The sequence below is a fragment of the Muscardinus avellanarius genome, assembly GCF_963383645.1.
Source record: "Muscardinus avellanarius genome assembly, chromosome: 20".
In the NCBI taxonomy this organism is placed as follows: Eukaryota; Metazoa; Chordata; class Mammalia; order Rodentia; family Gliridae; genus Muscardinus; species Muscardinus avellanarius.
Genome location: NC_137806.1, coordinates 3153237 through 3175991, shown reverse-complemented (window position 1 = coordinate 3175991; position 22755 = coordinate 3153237). Strand labels below are relative to the sequence as shown.

Here is a 22755-nt window from a genome sequence, read left to right as displayed (position 1 = left end):
CTTATTTTTAAAAGGGATGTCCACCTTAGAGATTCAGAGTTAATAAAGTTTGTGAATTTAATATTGACATATTATACTACTTTCTTCTAGTTGAAGAATAGAACTAGCAAAGCTTTACTTATTTGAGATTTTTATCTGTTTGTTTATATATTATTTTTGGTACTGGGGATTGAATCCAGGGGCATTCTACTTCTGAGCTACACCCATAGCACTTTTTATTTTTTATTTTTAACAGGGTCTCACTAAATTGCTGAGGCTGGTCTTTAACCTGGGATCCTCCTATCTCAGCTTCCCAAGTAGTGGACTTAACAGGCATGGGCCACAATGCCTGGCTGTTGAGGTTTTTAAGATAGAAAGGACTTATTGAAAATAGCATCTAATAAATGTATCTGTTGTCTGAGGTGCTGTCTACACCAATTCATTTACTGTAGGGGTAATAGAAATTAATAAGAATTTGTTGAAGAAACAAATGAACAAATGTCATTTGACCATGTAACTAACATCACATCTTAAGAGTCAAGAGTATCACACTTGATGTCTAATTTGCAAAACTCATCAATTAAGTGATAATTATGAATCTAACTCACAAAAATCTAACCCTCAAATATATTAAGATGAATTTGACCCTTGATGTATAAAATATACTTTCAACAAAAAATAGCTAATCAATACTTACCATTATCAAAGTATCTAACCGTTGAGTTTCTGGATACACTGGGATCAAAATTTGCCATTAGAGGTGCTATGTACTGCGTGGCTGTTAGCATCCGATGTACAACTTCTCCAGTGTAGATGAAACCTGTAATGAGGAAAATAGGGAGTGTGTTTAACAGGAAGCCCAGATACAATTACAGTTAAAACACCTCTGGCTCAATTGCAGTCATTTCTTGAAAATACAATATCATGGAAACGATTTTAAAATGAAACATAATGTCTTTAATATCTGGTCAAAAACACTTGGTCAAGATAAAGTAACGATTCTTCAATGATTTCAAAGTATATTGAAGACCAGTACTTCAGGAATCCATGATACGTACAATCTTAATTGTGAGAAAAGTGAATATGACCCCAAGCACATTATTAGGCTGAAAATGTTAATTTAGTTCTGCAAGTAACTCAAATATTAATTTTTATTATGAGTCCCTTTTTAAGAGTAGCCCAACACATAAGTCCTTCTTATACATGAATTTAATTTCCTGTTTATTTGGATTTTTGTAGACACATACTGAGCACACATATATACACACACTATACATATATTTGTATATGTATATAAACATATATAAACATATATATACATATATACACATATGTACATATATATACATATATAAACATATATAAACACATATAACCATATACATATATACATATATAAACATATATAAACATATATAAACATATATAAACACATATAAACATATATATATAAACATATATAAACACATATAAACATATATATATATAATTTCAAGTTGTTTCTGAAAAATCTAAGTAAAAATATGTAGGACTGGTTACTAATAAAAGCAATAGTTAGAGCTCTTCACAATCCCATTATTATAACATTAAATGCTGACTTCTATTGCTATGCATACTATAGCTGTTGCAGCCACAGTATTTGCGGAACAATACTTACTAGTACTCTAGTTTATAACCACTGTGAGCAGTACTGCCACCAAGAAGAAGTAATGCAAAAATGACTCAAAGGTGAGAAAAATCCAGTACCATGAAAAAAGAATTGGATATTGTTATTCCAGGGAATACCCTCCTGCTGCCAGCCATATTGAAAAGCAATTCCTCTAAATATCTCAGCTTAGGTTTTCATTGTCCTTCTGTTGTTCTCTTTCAGTACTCGGGATTGAACCCAGGGCCCTGTACCTGCCAGGTAAGCACACTGACACTGGTGTACATCCCCGGCCCTGTTTGAAATTTTATTTTGAGATGCAACCTGGCTAAGTTGCCCAAGTTGGCCTCAGATTTGGGATCCTCTTGCCTGAGTACCTGGGGTCATAAGCATGAGTCGCTGTACCTGGGGGGGTCTCAGGTTAGTTCTTAAACGATCGAGACGTAAAACACTTGACTTTAGCAACAGGCTCTACTTTGTACTTAATTTTCCAGATTTTTAAAAAATATAATTTAAGCAGCGATTAATAACAGAGTGAAGAGAAACCTTACAATAGTGCTGAGAGCAGAGAAGTATAATTAGGTGTTAAAGAAGAACCACCTATGCAAATTAATATAACAAAAAAGTTTCAAAGCTTTAAAGGACTCAGGGCTACCAGAAACCTATTTAGACACTTGTCTCTTTTCTGTGACCTTCCTCGGCATGCCCTATTGTAGATAAGAAAAAGAAAAAAAATTATTTTTGATCCTTTATAATTTAGGTTAATTTAAGATTTTTTCAGATGTATTATTTTCTTCAGACTTCTTTGTAATCATTTGAAAGGCTGATCATAAAATTCGTTTGCCAGATATGTGTCTCTAGTATAAATAGTAGTTATCTATCTAGTCATAAGATTTGTAGAAAAGTTATTGTTACCCTGACAAATCAGATAAGAGAAGCAAACATATTTTGTTCTTTGACTTACATATCAGAGTAACACGTTGCCCTTACCTTTCCCCTTACCTAGAAGCAAACCTAGAGTCCTGTTCTGACCTCAGGTGTAATCAGCAGGCTTGCTCTTGCATGTGGAAGAATCTCTTCTGGCTGTTTTCTGTAGGTGGTCTCTAAGGGCTCCAAGGAACTGGTTTAAATATGTAAACCTCATCGTTGTCATCTGGATTTGGAGCCTGGGGCAGAGGCTCCTGCGCTTGGAGGGCTGGTCTCCAAAGCAGGAGTGTCTGAGGGGAGGCTTTGGGAAGTGAGCACCTCCTGAGGGCCCGAACCTGAATGGATTCAATCATTTGAATTGATAATTTGAACTGATTATTGGGAGACGGGACCTAGTTGGAGGAAGCAGGTCACTGGGCCCTGGAAGGATTTTCCTTGTCCCCGACCCTTCCTCCGCCCTCTCTGTCCACTGCCCAGAGCCAGGCGGCTTTCCTCTCAACACCCTCAGCCTTGATGTTCTGCCTCCCTGCCTCCTCTCAGGCCAAGAGCAGCACATCCAGACAGCCATGTCCAGACACCTCTGAGATAAAAAGCTAAAATAACGTTTTCCTCCTTAAGGCTATTGATGTCAGGTATTTTGGCTAGTGTAACAACGAAAAGCTGACAGACATACTTATCAAGTCGTTTGGGGATTCTATCATTGTAATTCCTGTCAACAATAAAGCCCACTCCATCACTGCATATGTATTAACTATGATTACTTCTATACTGACCATAAATACTATTGTCATAATGAATTTAACTTAACCAGTAGCTATATAGGTCTTTACTAGCTATATTATTTTCACGTATTCACTTTATTTTATCCTTATAATAATTTTGGACGAATAGCAGTGTTATGATTATGGTTATTTTCGTGTATTCTTTGAATTATGATTTATTTCCATTGATTAAACGAGGCATTGAAGAAGGCTGGTTAATTCGCCCCAAGCCACATAGCTATAATAGATCTTGTGATTCCAAATTTTATGGGCTCTTCACAGTGCATTTCAGAATTCATTTTGAGTTCAACCTTATGTCAGGCACTCTGGAAGACAGAAAGATGGTGTTCCTTTTACTTCTCTTGAGGTCATTACCAAGACAACCACAGGCAGGAATGCTGAAAATCCCCATAAGGGAGTTAAAAATGCCACTCTCTGTGAATTCCCAGAAGTACATGCTATTCCTCATTGGATTTTGTACTTAAACAAGGACTTCTAAAGAACAAAAGACCCATTCTCTCTGCTCGAAAATTTTAGCATCTATGCTTAGAGCACAGTTGGAGACCCCTAAAATCCTGCTGCTTCTATTGTATTGCTGAAGACTTTGTTCTTTTCACTGGAAGATGTTATAAATAGGTTTAAATTCGATTTCTCTATTGCAGTCCACCAAATGAGATTTAAATTGGTGGAAAAATTACACACAATTAGAAAATTTATTTCACTTCAGAGTCAAATTATTTCCTAGCGATGGGACCAAATGATTTAAATCCTGTGTCTCAGTTACCTCATCTGTTAAATCGGAGCACTAAAGAAGAGTGTGGAAAAGAAAAATCTGCAAAAACCCAACCTCTTTCTTAAATTTCCTCTAATTTTTATCCTTTGAATTTTTTTCTAATACATACTAGTTGATTGTAGAATTATACTGAGCTGCCTAAATTTAAGATACATGTGCATTTACATTATTCCTATTTGGGTTAGAGTATACCTTTAAATCTAACCACAAGGCAACAGATAATCAAATTCCCTCACATTCCCAGTTCTCAGCTTGAAACATCTAACCTCACATTTTGATGGAATTAGCACCTTGTAAAAAACATGAGCTACACATTGGTTGCAAACGGTTGTTTCATTTAATTGGAAGTGTCATAGTAATAAAGGAAGTAGGAAGAGGCTATAATTACCCATGAAACATTCTATTAAACTTTAATGTCCAAGGGCCTCCACAAAATATTCTACTTCATCATCTTTCTCTTGATTTTTGACCCCAGAGGCAAGGCTGGAGCTGATGCTTGCCTGCAGGGCGTTCAGCCTTTGCAGTTAAGTGCTGCTTTTAGAGCACAGGTGGCGGTGCTGCATGTCACCTTCCTCATTTTTGTTGTGACATGTGTGCTTTGATCTCTACACAGTAATGAAATGGATCTGAAATTCTGGAAAACGGGAAAGGATGTGGAGATCAGGTTCCTTATTCTGATTTCTCATTAGCCTCCTATATGACCCGTTCCATTTCTACTTAGGAAACACGGAGTTATTTAACTGGGTATGCTGTTTGTGGTTTTGTATTTTTGGTCAGTTGTTCAGAGTTTTTGGTGAATAACTTGCTTGAAGAAAACAAAGACTGAGCGTAATTCAACTTTTGAACAAATTTCATTTTATAAGTCTGATATAGTTAATATATAAACTGTTTCCTTTAAAAGAAATTCGGTTTTAATTTATTCAATCTTTTAAACAAAACCATATGTGACAGAAATTGTTCATTCATAAATTAAGAGCTGTGATATATTATCTGGTAATGTGACTGTGTTAACTATAACTGCATAATAACAGGCTTTATAAAGAGGTTTTCTCTAAAAAAATTGTTGATTGTTGCTAGCAATTATGCAGTTCGCTGGGAGGATATTGGTTTGTACATGCAACCTAGACAGTTTTAAAAAATATCTGAAATGCATATAGCTTATTAACCACTGGTTCACAAGAAAAAAAATCTGTAATACTGTCAGTCAGCAAATATTTTCTTTTTATAAGTCCAACTAGCTATCAAATCAAAATATAGCAAGGATATATTTTAAAGTACATCTATGGGTTCCCAACAGGCAGCCTATAATATTGTCAATCATGAAACATTTTCTTTTATATTTCCAGCCAGCTGTCAAATTAAGATATATCAAATATAGTTTATAAACTCAATATAACAGATTTATGTATGTCTCTTAAAATATGTCTCATATCATACACTCTTTCATCGTATTGGCTTAAGATACAATTGGGGATTACAAACCACAGCAAAGTCATTTCTTGGGGGAGGAGCAAGAAATGACAACTTGGCTACAAACGATGCTGTTGATGAAATTATCAGCCTAAGACTTTACGTTGAGAATGTGAAGCACCTATTCCGGTTCCCAATTAAAAAAACAAAAACAAAAACAGGATTTGAATGACAGACAAAAAGCCAGAACAAAATGGACTAAAAACCAAAGCAAAACAACCTCATCCATTTTAATTTTTAGCTAATAATAAAATTTATAATCACATTAAAATGATTGAAAATAAAGTGTTGATCCTTTGGATCGTGCGCATAAAGTAAATGAATGTAACTTGTTCTAAGTTAGGTTATATTATTCCTGGGGATCACTACTAACAGCTCTCCTTCCCTACTTTCTCAAATGGTTCAGATTACCCAGGATTTTTAGCTATAGGCTCATTCACACTGCATAAGATGTGAATGGCACCTCCTTCCCCAGCATTGTATAGTGCATAAACTACCTGGCTTTCCATGTGAGCATTGAACTTCTTGTATTTTGAAAATCAAATATATCTCTTCTCTTCAGGTAGATGCAAGCAGTATTTCAAATGTCTTGGACAGGGAGAGTGACATCAGCAAAATAGTAGATAGAAGTCTCCAGTGTAAACACACTGTTGGAAACATCAATTCTAACAGCTATCCATGAAAATAAAAATCTTCAAAAGGGCTCAGGAATTTAGATGAGAGGTTAGCGTTCTTGGAAGAAGCACCGAAAAAAGAAAACTCACCACGAAGAGGGAGGTATGGATGACCTTTGTCACGACTCTCATTTAGGGGAACACAACAGACTGAGCACTAAACTTTGTCCCAGACTCCACTGCCAGTCTCGCCCCGTGAATCCAACGTCAGTCTGCACCTGTACACCCAGGTCTCAGGCTGCCTCCATAGCTTCAGACCTCGGGCTAATCTGTATGGGTCTATTATTCAGGTTGGCCTCAGATCCAGTTTGCCTGCCAAGTCCCCAGGCTCCGGAATGACCCCCCACCGTTTGTCAGCATGGATCCAGTCTTCAGGACAATCCCCTTGGACTCAGCCATCAGGTTTTACTCTGGGAACACAGGTCCCAGGCCGCCTTCTACAGACCCAGGATCTAGTCCCTTATTCCTGGGCCCAGGCTCCATGCCTGTGGCCATGGACCCAAACACCAGGTCTTTCCAGTTAATTCCATAATGCCAGGACCAGACCAGCCTCTTTGTTGTCAAGCATGGGACTCACCCAGCCGGGTCTAGGCCACTAATGCAAACCAATACAAACCTTTCTATAGATTCCTGCCCAGAAGTTATATATGGGCTGAACAAAAGGTGTTCCTTGCCAAAATTATTTTGTAAAGACTGATGAATAGATTATTTCTTCAAATGTGCAAATATCAATGCAAGCAACATTATCAGAAATAATCAGGGAACAAGACAGTGCCAAAGTAACCAAATAAAACAACCATAGGAGACCTTAAGAACTGGAGACCTACTAAGCGTCTGGCAAACCTGACAAAGAAATAAAAAGTCTTCGTAAAAAAGCTCAAGGCAACACAGATACGGAACTAAGTGATAGCAGGAGAACAACATGTGAAGTTTAACAGAGACAGAAAACAAAAAGGGAACCAAGAACTCTGGAGCTAAAGACCACACTGGCAGAAATGAAAAATACCATAAGACTTTTAACAGCAGACCAAATCAAGTGAAGAGTCCACAAACTTGAGGTAATCCAAATTTATCAAGTTCAGAGAATTCCTAATAGATTAAGTATGAAGAGATCATCTCCAAGTCACATTATCAATCTCTTTAAAGTTGAAGGCAAGAGAAAATTTTAAGACAAAAGAAAAGTTACTCATTGATAGGGGAAAATTCATGAGGCCATTAGTGAATTTCTTTTTTTTTTTCTTGGTGCAACTGGGGATGGAACCCAGGGGCCTTCTACCTCCAGGCTACACTCCCAGACCTATTTTATATTCTATTTGGAAGCAGGGTCTCTTAAGCCAGCAAGGCTGGCTTCAAACTAGCGCGATCCTCCTGTCTCAGTCTCCCAAGCATGGGGATTACAAGCATGCACCACCACGCCTGGCATATCAATGAATTTCTTAGCAGAAATACAACAGGGAAGAAAAGAGTAAGGTGATATACTCAAAGTGCTGAAAAACAAAATAAAAATAAAATTAAAAAACAACAAAAAGGCCCATTGCAAACCAAGAATATTTTATCCAGCAAAACTGAGTGAGCATCACGAATGAGTCAGAGATAAAGGCTTCCTCAGACAAACAAAAGCTACGGGGCTCATCGCTGCTGTAACTATTTTACAAAGAAAAGGGAGCTCTTTACGTTAAAAGGATGTTAACCACACGAAAATATATGAAAGGATCAAAGTCACAGTAAATGTCAGAATGGAGACAAACTTAGCCACTGTCATTAACGGTGTTATACAGATCACTTTTAACACTAGTATAAAAGTTAAAGGACAGAGTGTTAGAAATAACTGTAACTCTAACAAATTATTAATAGTATACAATATGCGAAGATGCGAATTGTGGTATCAATTACATAAAATGTGGGATAAGTTAGAGTGAAGTTTTTGTATGAGATAGAAGCTAAGCTGCTATCAGTTTAAAAGTGACTGCCATGACTTGAAGAAATTTTATATAAGCCTTCGTACTACAGGGAAATAAATTGGTAGGCCACCAATAGAAAGGAGGACAGCAAGAAAGGGAGCAGGGAAGAAACTAAAAGAGTTGCAGAATAAATAACAAAATGAAATCTGGGCCTGGGGGCGCATGCCCGAAGTCACAGTACTTGGAAGGCTGCAACAGCAGGACTTCACGTTCACGGCCAGCCTCAGCAAATTAGCAAGGCCCTCCGCAACTTAGCAAAATTCTTTTTCAAAATAAAAAATAAAATAGGGATAGGTATAGAACAGAGGTAGAATGTTCCTGGGCTTAATGCCTCAATCCCCAGTTATAACACACACACACACACACACACACACACACACACACACACACACTAAAATAACAAAATGACCATAGTTAGTCAATACTTACTTTAAATGTGTGGATTATATTCTCAGTTGAAAGACTCATAATAGATAAATAGATAAAAAAACAAAATCCCATCTACTATGACTACAAGACACTCATTTTACATTTAAGATACATAACGGCTAAAAGTAAAAGGATGGGAAATGTTCCACAGAAATGAAAATGAAGAAAGAACAGGGCAGCTATATTTATAAAGGGCAAAAAGCTTTAACCCCCTCTGCCCCATTGTCCTATCTATAGAACCTCTCTTAAAATTTGTTCCATTTGCATAGAAAATAATTGACAGGGTGATAAAACAACACACAGAATAACAGAAAACATGTATGATCCTACATCTACTAAGAAACCATCATAAAAAAATACATACGAAACTCAACTTGGTCATGAGAAAAGCAGTGACCTGCTTCAAACATAGGCAAAGGACCTGAACACATTTTATCAAAAGAAGATTCGTAAATGGTCAGCAGGTATGTGCCAAATGCTCAGCATAATGGTCATTACAAAATGAAAATACAAAGTCGGACCCAGAATGAGATATTTCTCTATAGTTATCCAGATGGCTATTATCAAAAAGATGGGAATTAACAAATGTTGGCAAGAACTTAGAAAAAAAAAGAACTTTTTGTTGTTGAAGATTGTTGTTGGGAATGTAAATTAGTAGATTCATTGCAGAAAGTGGTACAAAGGTTCCCCTCAAAGTTAAAAATAAAACTACCATATGAGCCAGCAATCCCAATTCTGGGTATATAGCCAAAGGGATTGAAATCAGTATTTTGAAGAGACGTTCGTACGTATCTGTGTGTTGTAGCATTATCCACAAGAATCGAAATATGGGATCAACCTGAGTGTATACCAGTGGATGAACAGATAAAGAAAATGTGGTCCATATCTACACAAGAGAATACTAGCCAGTCTTAAAAAAGAGGTTTATAATTTTTGATAACATAGAAGAGCCTGGTAAAATTATGCTAAGTGAAATAAGTCAGACCCATAAAGATACATACTGTAAGATGTCATTTTTATGTGAAAGATAAAATGTCAAACTCAGAAGCAGAGAATAGAACAGTGATTGCCCAGGTTGGGGAGTGGGGAAATGGAAGATGTTGATCAAAGGGTGAAGTTTCAGTTTTGCAGGATGAACATGTTCTGGTTATCTGACATACAGCATGGGGGACAATTGCTAATCATACTGTAGTGAATACTTGAAATTAGCCAAGAGAGTAGATCTTCAATCTTCTATCCCAAAGAACAAAACACGAAAGTAACTATGTGAGGTGATCTTTTAATTAGGTTCATAGAGGTGATCAGTAAATATTGTATATGTTTATCGAACCATTGCATTGCATATATTAAATATATATAAAATTTCTATTTGCCATTTACAACTCAATAAAGCTGGGAGGTGTCATAACCTCAGGAAAACAGTGAAATGCCTGTTCTTGCACACAAGCCAGAATAACAGTTTACACTACCAGCCGGGGGCACAGCTGCTGTGGTGCTGTGGGGGCTCACACACCGCGTCCTAGTCAGAGCTGAGGGTCCAGTCCCCTGAGCTGAGGGCCGCTTGGTTTCTGGATATGCAGACCTGCATTTGGAAAGCCTGTGTCCTGAACCCAACTATCACTTTTGACTCTGTTTTTTGAAAAACGACTTCTCAGCTTCCTTCTATGTGAGTGGCAGCTCCCCAGGGCCTTTCTGCACGTCCTGCCTGGAAGCTGCAGGATCCATCTGAGAAACACCCTACACCCTACGAGGCCAGCCGCGCCTCAGCCAGCCTCTGCTGCTGGAGAGGCAGGCTTGTGCACTGGTTTTATTTTGGCCACTTCTTCCACACCGCAAGGGCACCCAGGTTTAACTAAGGGCAGCCTTCTTTGCTAATCACTAACCATCATAGTACTTACTGAATATCCTCTAGTATGATATGTTTTGCTTTAAAACCAGGTTAATTTATATTACATATATTACATAGCACAAGAATATCCTTTTCAAGTTCTTACCCAGAATTGTAGTCTGCCCAGTCACTGGTCTACAAAACAAATGCTATCCTACTATTTAAAATGACGGCCACACTTCGCAACCTCATGTATCATCAGCTATTTTTCTCTCAATTGTTTACATATTAGCACAGAGAACTCATCCTTAAATGTTACTCACGTTCATGCCGAGTCAGGACCCACCCAGAGCTGACAATCCTTTCATTGTCGTTCCTTTTCAGTGCAAGGGAAACCATTCATTCAGACAAGAAAGAGGCCAAAAGGAAAATGCTCTACTTCCTTGACCACGACCATCTGCATGGCACCTCTAGTCCTCGATCAAGGGCCAGTTCCTTCCTTTTTTTTTTTTTTTCCAAAGTAACTCAAGGACTTTGAGTGTTTTTTTTAGGTGGTTCAAGTATCAATTTGCTTTACCAATTACTACTATCACAAGTATCCTTAAAAATATGCGTGTGAATGTATATGGGTACACACATATAGGTATTTAAACATGTATATAGCCACTTGCACGTATAGAGATTATGTATACATATATATTGTAGATTTGTTATAGGTGTCTATACAAATGTATGCATATATATGCACATGTATATAAATGAATTTCTCACCAGGAGGAGGTAAAATGTAGCAGATAGCTTTAATTTTTTTTTTTTGTCTCTTCCAAGCCGTTTAGCCTCAGATCATCACTTACACTCATTGAGTTACAATTTCTTCTATAAAATTATACTGAAATTAACTCCTTTTAAACACTATTGTGTGTTGATGGCAATGCAAATCCAGCTATAACTCCACCATCCAATACCAGAGTCCTGAGCATCTGCACAGCTCTTTGAGCCTTTCTCAAAGTCAGAGCTGCGCAGTGGCACCATCTGCAGCTGCGCCGATTCCTCTCCTCGCTGCCCTTGATCTTCTCAGGCCTGCATTCAAGGGGTGGAAGTTCTGTGATATTTCCAAATTTCCTGAGCCACTTTCCCTTGACAACCTCTGAGTTGTGTGTTCCTGGCTACATCTTCTCAGATGTTTTAGTAGCCTGGTCTCAAGAGGTGGTGGTATACAATCTCTCTACTCGGTCCTTCTTCCAAGACACAAACAGGTTGACTTTTTCCCCACCCATCTATCAGCTGTACCTCATCAGCCAGTTGTTTGCTTAGCTAGGAGCAGACTCAAAGGATAGCTTTTAGTTTTCTCTGGTTGCTTCCATTTTGTGTGTGTGTGTGTGTGTGTGTGTGTGTGTGTGTGTGTTACTAGGAATGGAACCTAGGGGCATTCTACCTACAAGATACACTCCCAGCCCTATTTTTTATTGTTTATTTTGAAACAGGGTCTCACTGAGTTGCAAAGGGCCTCACTAAGAAGTAGCTGAGGCTGTTTGCAAATTGCGATCCTCCTGTCTCAGCCTCCGGAATGCTGGGATTACAAGCGTTCACCACCACGCCCGGTGCTTCCTTTGATTTTTGTGAGAGGATATTATTAAAAAGTTACATCAAGATTTCTACAACATGTCTTGAAAGGCAACAGTACCACTTTGCTAATACCCTTTCCTGTGAATGGATGCTAAGAAATGTGTGCATGGTGGACACAAGGGAGGCGGGGTCACTTGTCACAGTGTCTGTGGGATACTGCTGGGTCTTGTTGGGGGAGTCAAGAGTTAAGTGTTCTGTATTCTGGCACAATGAAAAACTGTCCTTTTCAAATGTTGTAATGCTAGGTACATATGCAAATGACCAACGTCCATTCCTAACATGTACAGGGAAGGGCCAGAGGAAAACATACCAAGTATTGTGTGCATGTATTTCCTGTCACTGAACCTCATTATGATGTATTATTAAAAGCACCAATAAGTATATTAAAGTAGAATAAAATATAAAACAGGTGTCCATTGCAATGATTACCAAAAGTTGAGAAACTGTAAGCTGGTGCCCATTTCAGAGGAGGACCGCCATTATCCCTCTTCTCATGCTCCCGAAACCGAATCCCATTCGTGCATCAGACATTCTTCACCCTTTCTCTTCAGCTCCCCAGAGTGTCTGCTGCATATTTACTGCTGGGTTGTCTCTGTTCCCAAATACTCCTTGGGATGCTTTTACTTTTAGGTGCATAGATTTCGCATAAATATATGTATTATTGACACATACTCCTAAGTCAACTCTCCTGAGAAATTTATCTTCAAACAACATTTTTCTCAAGGAATTTCTATAGAAAAAGTTATAGAGGGAAAGGATTTGCTGTTGGAATAAAGAAAATTTAATGCAAAATTTGGTCCTGGCATTTAAAAATTGCATGCTTGTGAATAAATTATTTAGATGCTCTGCTATTTGTTTTTTGTGGCTTCACAATGAGAATAAGATTAGCCTCTCAACAGGAGTGTTATGACTCTATGAGAGAAACCCAAAACGATCTCATCCCTGAAATGAGATAGTTTCTTAAAACAATGTATGCTTTCTATTCAGTCTTTTCTCTCTCCTATCTAAAGTTTCTGTTGAACTGGACATAATAGTGTGTGTCTTTAATCTCAGTATTTGAGAGGGTGAAACAGAATGATCCTAGGTTTGAGACCAGCCTCAGCAATTTAGGGAAACCCTTAGCCACTTAGCAAGACCCTAAATAAAAATTAAAAGGGCTGGAAATGTAGATTGGAAGTAGCTGGAAGAAGGAAATACTTCAATGAAAATGATTTATAAACTTATCAGTGCCCATCTCAAAGTCATGAAAAGAGAGAGCAAGGGAGTAAAGTGGGAACCAGAGAAGGCTCACTCAGTGCTGTGTGCACGATGTCGCTATCACGCCAGACTTCATCAATTTGTATGACTACAATGCACCAATTAGTGCATTAGCCCAGCAAGTTAAAAAAAAGGTTTGTTATTTTCTTCAGATTACTCAATATCTTAAATATGAACTGATGATGACCCAGTTTCTCTAGGAGATTCATGGGGCTGTCATTGGATTAAAGAACACCCACATCATAGCCGGGCGTGGTGGCGCACGCTTGTCATCCCCGCGCTTGGGAGGCTGAGACAGGAGGATCGCACAGGTTCGAAGCCAGCCTCAGCTACTTAGTGAGGCTCTCAACAACTTAGTGAGACCCTGTTTCCAAATAAAATATAAAATAGGGCTGGGAGTATAGCCCGGAGGTAGAAAGCCTCTATAGAAAAACAAGTCATTTTGCCCAGGCCAATTCATATTTACAGTCTTGGGATGTCCTGCTGGTCTCTTGTTCTGCTCAGATTGTGTCATTTAGAATTAGGTTTGCTCCTTGAAGTGATAATTTGGGGTACTTTGCTAGTTCATAATCTACCCTCCCCAGACTCTCCATACCTCCCCTCTCTCACACACACCATGGGCCATGAGACGCAGGGGCCAGTTGGACGGACATGATACACACAGTAAAAGAGCCCTGACCCAGTACGTGCTCACATTACAGCTGCACTTTGTACTAATATGTCCTACGATTTTAACATATAAAACACAAAATGCTAAAACAAAGATGTTATTTGGTAAAAGGAAAGAATTTCTAATACATCTGGCTTTATTTTCATAAAGGGGTGTGTGTGTTACACAGACCATGTATATACATACACATGCATAACTATATACACATAGGAGACAGACAGACAGACAAATGGAGAGACAGATGACACACACACACAGAGAAGCTTTGCAGGCACAGGATGGTACTGAAGATTGAACTCAAGGCACTCTATCACTGAGCTACATTCCCAGCTTCCCCCATCTCTTTAAATTTTAATAAAGGGTATCGCCAAGTTGCCCAAGCCGGCCTTGAACTTGTGATCCTCCTAACTCCAGTTCTCAAATAGCTGAGGTTGTAGACATGCACCACCACCACTCTGGGCAAGATAGAGCATCTTTCAGTAGATAGATTTTGTGAATTGATGCAAAATGTAGATTGACTATCTTCAATCCAAAGCACATGAAAACCCGGGAAGCTTACGTCCTCTGAAAGCATTTAGCCTACTTTGTTTTTCATTTTACTGACCTAGGAGCACAAGGCTGTCAGCATCATGATTTATAACAACCAGACTGAGTATTTCAAAACTGCATTTATTTTAAAATATATTGAATTCTTCATAAAATCTGCTCTATTTTAGGAATCAGTGTAATTACAGAGGGTATAATTTTACACCCACACTTTCTATTTCCCTTTCTCCAAATAAAAAAATATATACATATATACAAATGAAATCAAGTTTATTTACTTGAGGAAAAATTTATTAGAATATACATTCTCCTATCATGGTAACTATATAGGATTATTTATATTCATTTGAAATAGGCTCATTGAAACTTAAAAGAGTAGAATTTGGTTAGCAGTACCATTTATCTCATAAATTACATCAATTTTGAATGTCAGACTTCCTACTTCCGATAATATTATAATAAAAAATTTCCTGAAAATAGTGTTTTGATCCAAATATTAATCAAATGTTATCCCTTGACTTTGAGAGACATTGCAAAGACTAGATTCTAAAATTCTTAAATAAAATTCATATATTTAAAAATACTTAGGTTATTCAACCTACTTCTATTTGTTGATATATGTGGTCATGAGTACTTTAATAATCAAAATATTAAAAAGGTAAAGTCCTTACCATGCGCACAGGATCTATGCTTACAACTATATGACTAAGTAGGTAATGGTAACTTTTACCCACCGTCCATACTAAAACATCTACATATACAGTGAAGTATAATAACAAGACATTTTGCTTGTACTTTTTCCTACCCACCGAGACCATCTTCTATCATGAATTTTCATAACTTACTTTCTTTTCTTTTAGTTTTGGACCATATGCCTTCCTCTGTAGAGAAAATTACCCTTGACTACATTTGGACTGTAGAAGTGATTGACGCACACTTTAAGCACTGTTCTGAACGTTTTTATTTTGATCAAATCCAACATTCTTAAATCATCCTTATTTTGCATTTAGTTGTATAGTTTCATTCATGTTTACTGCTTAATCATATTCTTCATGTATATGAACCACAATTAAGTTACTCATTAAACTCCAGATGATATTTATTTTGTCTCAGGTTTATCTGTATTTGTTTTAGATTTCATTTGGATATTACAAATGTCATCACCATCCTCCTCCTCTTCTCCTCCTCCTCCTCCTTCTCCTCCTCCTCTCCTCCTCCTCCTCCTCCTCTCCTCCTCCTCCTCTTCCTCCTCTTCCTTCTCTCCTCCTCCTCCTCCTCTCCTCCTCCTCCTCCTCCTCTTCTCCTCCTCCTCCTCCTCCTCCTCCTCCTCCTCCTCCTCCTCCTCCTTCTCCTCCTCCTTCTTCTTCTTCTTCTTCTTCTTCTTCTTCTTCTTCTTTTTTTGCATACCCTATTGCACAGGTGTAAGAATTTTCTCAAGTGTAAACCTAAAAGGTTTCCAGGCATGGTGGTGCCTGCATGTAATCCCAGTACTTGGGAGGCTGAGACAGGAGGATGGCAAGTTCAAGGCCCACCTCAGTTCTTTAGTGAGGCCCTCTGCAATGTAGTGAGACCCTGTTTAAAACTAAAAAAAATAAAAATAAATAGGGCTGGGGGGTTGTAGTTCACAAGTAGAATGCCCCTGGATTCAACCCCTGATTCCATAAATGAATAAATAAATAAATAAATAAATAAATAAATAACCTAGAATGTATGTGTTTGGGTCTTAAGACATATACATCTGCAACTTTACCAGATAATGCTGAATTATCAAAATTTGATACTTCAAGATGTTTGATTGTTGCTAATCTGGTGGCTGTGAAATTATATCTTATGTGACATCTATTTCTATTTCTTGGGGTCACATAATAATACAATCATTTTTCCCAGAAGCTCAGTTACCATTGAAGTTGTCATTTCTATGAAGTAAATCAAAAGTATTTGCCTTTTTCTCCTGATCTGCAGGTTCTGCTTCTCAGCTTAAAAATAAACTTCGGTGTAGTCTCCTTTTTTTATTTATATAGTTTGTGCTTTTTGTGAATTCTCAAAATGACTCTGAAGTTATATTTTTCTCTACTTTCTGTTACAAATATACCTTTCTAAATTGTCCTTTACAAGGTTTCTAAGTCCTTTAAAATGCACAAGGCTTATTTCATTGAGGATTTTGTTCCACCTAAAATATTTTTGTTTAAAATAAGTATCAATTTTATATATTTTTCTATAAATATAGTAATTAGCACAAACACATTTGTTTTGGGAATTGGACCTCAGTCTTCCTAACCTACAATTATGCACATGTCTATCATAAATATATGAAATTCTCTCAGGAATCTCACTTCTAATCCATTGAGCAATTAGTTTATCTCTGTGTGGATGCCAAGTTATACTACTATTACTTCATTCTAGGTAAATGAAAAGTCCATCAACTACATGTCCTTTCTTTTAAGAATGCATGATAACCACTAGCCTTTTGCTTTTCCACATAAATTTTTAGTTTGTCAAGATGCACACGTACACATGGGCATATATACACACAAAAATAAAATAATAATGTTAAGTTTCACTGAGGTTTCATTAAAATTATTAAAGTTTGGGATAAATATGTTTTTTATATGTTTTTTTATTTTAAATTTCCCAACCCAGGAGCATGTCTTTTACTTATTTAGACATTCATAGAAATATTTCCACGATGTTTAATGAATTCCATCCAAAATATTATTTGTATCATTTGTAAATTTACTTTGACTTCCTGAGCCCTATTAAAAGCTAATGTCATTGAGAACATTACATTTGATCATAGTTTCTAGTGATTTGTGGTGGCAATCTGAAACAATTGCCTTTATATACTGGTTTTATATTCTGTAGTCTTGCTAGGTTGTTGAGGTAATTCTAGTAATTTGTCTATTTTTAAGGTCTTTAGTATGTTGACATTTACATCATAAGAATATTCATGAAAATAGAAATGTAATTTTTTCTTTTCAATCTTTACACCTTTTATTTATTTTTCACTAGATAAATATTGTGAATTTTTTAAATACAGAAACAATGGTGTTCTTTTATAATAGATACCTAAATTGAAATGTATAGAACACAGGGGGAAATGTGACTTCGAGATCTAAAACATCATCACAAAAAATATATAAAGTCAAAAATTTTGTGAAAAATTAGAAGATATATCATTGGTTATGAATAATAACTTCAATTACTTGTCTGTGATATTTCTTCTTCCTTCTGGAGAATCCATACAAAAGTAGAGAGAAACAGACTGATTCTCTCAAATCACCAATTTTGCAAGTCTGTAAACACCTTACTTCTCTTACTACTTTAATAGAGATAGTATTTTTTCCATTTCCGTCTCAACACTTTTGCCTGAATTAAACCTTCGCATCTGATTACCAAACAGAAGTGAAGCCATAAGAAATGTTCTTCCCCCAAAGTGATCCATCTACTTCTCTATTTACTGTGCCTAAGAGTAGAATAACATTTACTGAAAATAGGCAGAAACTGGTGTTACCCACATCAGATAGGCAATAGAAGCACAACCCAAGGGCGTGGATGGATGCTAAAAGTGGGTGGATGTTCCTCTCACACTAATGGGCTCAACCAGCAGAGAGACCTTCCAAGTACAGCTATGACATTTTAGTGCCTCTGGGGGAAAAATGAAAGAAATCCTCAGACGTGTATTTTTCTCCACATCTTTACATTCACACCTATCAAAAAGGCGCAGGGGGCAAAGCTATCATCTTCTTTGGTTGAAAGAAGACACTTCTCTAAAGGACCATGAGAAGGCACGGAAGATTCTTTGTAATTGATAACCCAGTTTCCTCATCTGCCTCTTTCCTAAAAGAGCAGCATGAACTTGTATCCCAAACCTAGTTTTCTAGAGTTGGTTCACACTAATAAAAACTGAAGGGATTTTTAAAATTTTTATTTTACTTTCAATCTGCTAAAGCAAAGAATTAAAGGTTTCATCACACTGGGAGGAATTCTGTCCAGGGACCTTCTTCTGTGGTTCCCACTAAATATATGAATGGAGGAGTCAAGATGTCAGCAGGCAGGATTTGGCCTGGGAAAACCCAACGGAGCCATCATAGTCCACCTTGTACGTGTACCCAAGCTGAAAAAAAGCGGGGCAGTTCTGTATTTGATGGAGCGCTTGTGATAAAACGTCCTTTTAAATTTTCTTTAAAATTTTTTTTTATTTTTATTTTTTTATTTTTTTTATTGGTGCATTATATTCCTACAACTTATTGGGGTAAAAAACTTGTGTGTACAAACATGTACTCATCGCTGATTTAACCCCTACTGATTTTGTTTAAAAATTAGTGATATTTTACCCAATATTTTAAATACTCTTTTAAATGTTGAATTCTTATTTTCTTTTATTATTATGATGATTTTTATTATTATGATATTATTATTATTATTATTATTATTATTATTATTTTGGTGGTACTGGGGTTCCTGGAAGCCCTTCTACCTCCGGGCTACACTCCCAGACCTATTTTTTATTTTTAGGAACTGGGTCTCTTAAGTCAGCACTGCTGGCTTTGAACCTGCGCGATCCTCCTGTCTCCATATCCCAAGCGCGGGGATTACAAGCGTGAGCCGCCACGCCCAGCAAAATTCTTCTTTTAAAAACTAGTAATATTTAAATGTCCTTTCAAATTGTTAATGCCCTTTTAATTATTTCCTTTTAAAAATTTTGATACTCAACTAATATTTCATTCATAAATTTGGAATATGGAATATATGAGGGTGACATAGACAAAATGTATCATAACTTATTGTCCAGCACATCACATTTCCTTTTCCTTTTCCTTTTCCTTTTCCTTTTCCTTTTTTTTTTTTTTTTTTTTTTTTTTTTTTTTGCGGTACTGGGGATGGAACCCAGGGGCATTCTACCTATGAGCTATACCCCCAGCCTGATTTTTTTATACTTTATTTTGAAACAGGACCTCATTAAGTTGTGGAGGGCCTCATTAAGAAGCTGAGGCTGTCCACCAACCATGAACCTCCCTTCTCAGCCTCCCGAGTGCTTGGATTTCCAGTGTGTGCCACGCACGCCCGGCAACATTTCCTTCTTCTTAGGTTGCCATTGTTAGAAACCCAAACTGTGACCATTAGTTCTCCCCTTTCTGACTAAAAAATTTTTAGGGAAAAATCTGGTTGGGTGTGGTTAAATATAGAATGTCCTTTAAATAGTTCATGTATTAATGCTTAGAGTTGATGTAATTAGGTTATAAGGGCTGTACTATCAACAATAGGTAAGTCCAATATCATGGATTTACTGGCTGTAATCTAGGCAGGGGGTATGTGGTCAGAGACGGTGGGTTTCTGGGGGTGTGGCTTTACGAGCCGTGCTATTTTTCCCTGAATGCCCTTGCTGGCTTGCTTGCTTGCTTTCGTGCTTCTGGTCTCCAGGAGGTGAAGGTAGAGCCCGTACACTCCCCAAGCCTCTGTTCCCCACCACCATGTCCTGAGTTCCACAGACATATCCTGACCTGACCTAGACTGAAATGCTCAGATCTCCAAGACCACACAACACAAAGCCAAAGGACTATGAATGAGTACGTATTCCTTTCTCTGTGGTGTGTGGTCGGTTGATTTGGGTTAGAGCAGTGAAAATATTGACCGAAAGAGTATGTGATACATGACACTTACGGTGCTATTTGTTCTCAGGGGTATTTATATATCATTGAGAAAGATGGTATCCTTCAGCTAAAGAAATGGTTCTCCATTGTCACTGTCAAGGGCTGAAACAACTCTACTGAATAGATGGTCAGGCTGGTCCTCCGTAAATCCATACCACCCTGCAAAAGACAGACTATGAAAGCTGCTGAGCCAGTAGCAGTCGGGTCTCTCAGGTTGGCCACTAGCATCCTTTGTGAACCTTGCAATGCTAGAGGATTTTCGAGAGTTGACCCTGACAGTCACATTACAAATGCAGGCAGCAGACATTGGAGTTACATGCTGGTCTTTCCAGTTTATGGCAATATGACTCCTGCTTAGTGACTGTATTGAAACTACACAACTGTTTTCTCAGAATTTAGCCACTAAAGAGACACCTACATTTGAAAAGAAAGTGATAAAATATATCAGGTTTTGAGAATGTGAGTCACTAACTTCCCAAATGCAACAGCTTGATGGACAAAGGCCTCCCGGGTCTGGTCATTTCTCAGTGCTCCATCTTTACCTTCCATCTCTTTTCCACGTGTACACTGTACCCCAACAACTCACGATTCCCTGCAGGTGCATTTGTATTTTATTTTATGAATTTATAAAGGCTGCATTTGCCACCTGATATGCACTCTACTGGGCCTGTGCCTTAAAGAATCCTATTCATCTTTCAAGCTTCAGTGTAAACATTTCCTCTTCTGTGAAAATTCTTTTTATCCCCCTCAAACCCAGAAGATCTGATCTCATCCTTACATGTTCTAGCCCTCTGCCCATCCAGGCTTCAGTGATAGGTTCTATCAAACAAGCATCAGACTGTTTATTCCCACATCCGTTCACTGGACTGTCCTCATTTCTTACCAATGCTTAAAAACTATAGAGGTCAGGAACCATAATCATTTTTATGTTTCTCTCAACATTGAGTGTTTGTTCTTCGGTCATGCACTCATTTGATATGAGAGTAATTTTCGAATACAGAATATGCTTTAGTTGAGGTCAGAATGAGTAGAAAGACATTCTGTGGATCCCAGAGAATGGTGTGTGATAAGTCTTGGCAGCAGTTAGCAGGGTTCAGATGTTGGATGGCTATGCCTGCTATGGTGGAGGTTTCATGCTGTTTCTTTTTTGGAGTTTGACTTTTGATTGATTTATTTTTTATTAATGTATTAATTTTTATTGGTGCACTGTAGCCATACATCTTACTGGGGTACAAGATGGTAGAGTCACACATGCACACATATTTTTTTCAAAACCAATGGAAAAACGCTGAAGAGTTTAAGCAGCGATGTGACGCTACTGTATTTTCTTTATCAGAGGAACAATTCGATAGCTATTACATGAAAGAGAGTGTTTACTTCCAAAAAGGAGAACAAGCTGAGAAAGGTACATAGAGTGATTGAATTGTGTTTTTTTATATTTTTCTTTATAAGCCACGGAATGGGTACTTGAGGTTTTTCTGTATTAAATACAATTTTCTATACTACTTAGTTAAAAATTGTAAAACACCAATAAGTTCATTCAGGCAGCATATAAACAATGAGAAAGGAAATGGCGCAGTCAGAATAGAGAGAAGAGTTCATTGCCTATCTCAGAGATTGCAGGAAGGTGGAATGAGCTTGACCTGAGACTGGGGGACAAGAGAAGACATATCACAGGCTATTTCAGAAGCAGAGTCAATGTCCTCATGGGGTAGGAGAGCTGAGGTAGAAGTCAAATGAAAGAGGATGTCGCCATTTATTGGAAAAAAAAAGTGGTAGAGAGAAAAGATAAATCTAGGCTTGAAGGTGGGTTCCAAAGTAAAAGTGAACCAGCAAGGCTAATTAAACTTCTGTAACTTATTCCAGGCTGTAGGAATTGCAATAGAAAAGATCAAAGGGTAGTTTCCTATCATTGGAAGTCAGCCTCTGGAGTCAGTAGTCTTTGCATTAAGCCTACTGTGAGAAACTTGAGGATCTGTTATGGCTAGATTCCTTTGACAATCACCATTTTAAGACTTGCAAATGAGAGAGAGAGAAATTACTAGCTAAATTAATCATGTGCATCTTTGAACCAGATTAAGTAAGGATGCAAGGACACATGTTGTACTCTCCAAGGAACTAAAATATAATAGAAGACTCAGAAAAAAATCTGCACACTTACAGCCAATTGATTTTTGACAAATGGGCCAAAAACATAAAGATAGCTTGGACAAAAGATAGCCTCTTCAACAAATGGTGTTGTCACAACTGGTTAACCATATGCAGAAAAAAATGTAAAAAAAAAACCCTACTTTCTCATCCTCTACAAGAATCAATTCAAGATAGACCAAAGATTTGGAAATCAAACCAGAGATATTGCAGCTCCTTGAAGAGGGCAAAGGTCTAAACCTTCAACACATAGGCGCAGGTAAAAATTTTGTCAACAAGACCCCAAAGGTACAATAAATTAAAAAAGGATCAGTATGTGAGATTTCCTTAAACTGAAGAGCTTCTGTTAAAAAAAAGAAACTATCAAGAACCTCAACAGAGAGCTGACAG

General features: G+C 37.5%; 1 protein-coding gene across 1 annotated transcript in view; it reads right to left on the bottom strand.

Moving 5' to 3' along the window:
• The window catches only part of PLXDC2 (plexin domain containing 2), a gene marked incomplete at both ends in the record, with an annotated part of 432850 nt that overhangs the window by 130307 nt on the left and 279788 nt on the right, over nucleotides 1–22755 (bottom strand). Inside the window, one exon of the mRNA XM_080716877.1 lies at nucleotides 677–799. Coding sequence (XP_080573003.1) covers nucleotides 677–799 — 123 coding nt within the window. The remainder of the gene's footprint in view (nucleotides 1–676; nucleotides 800–22755) is intronic.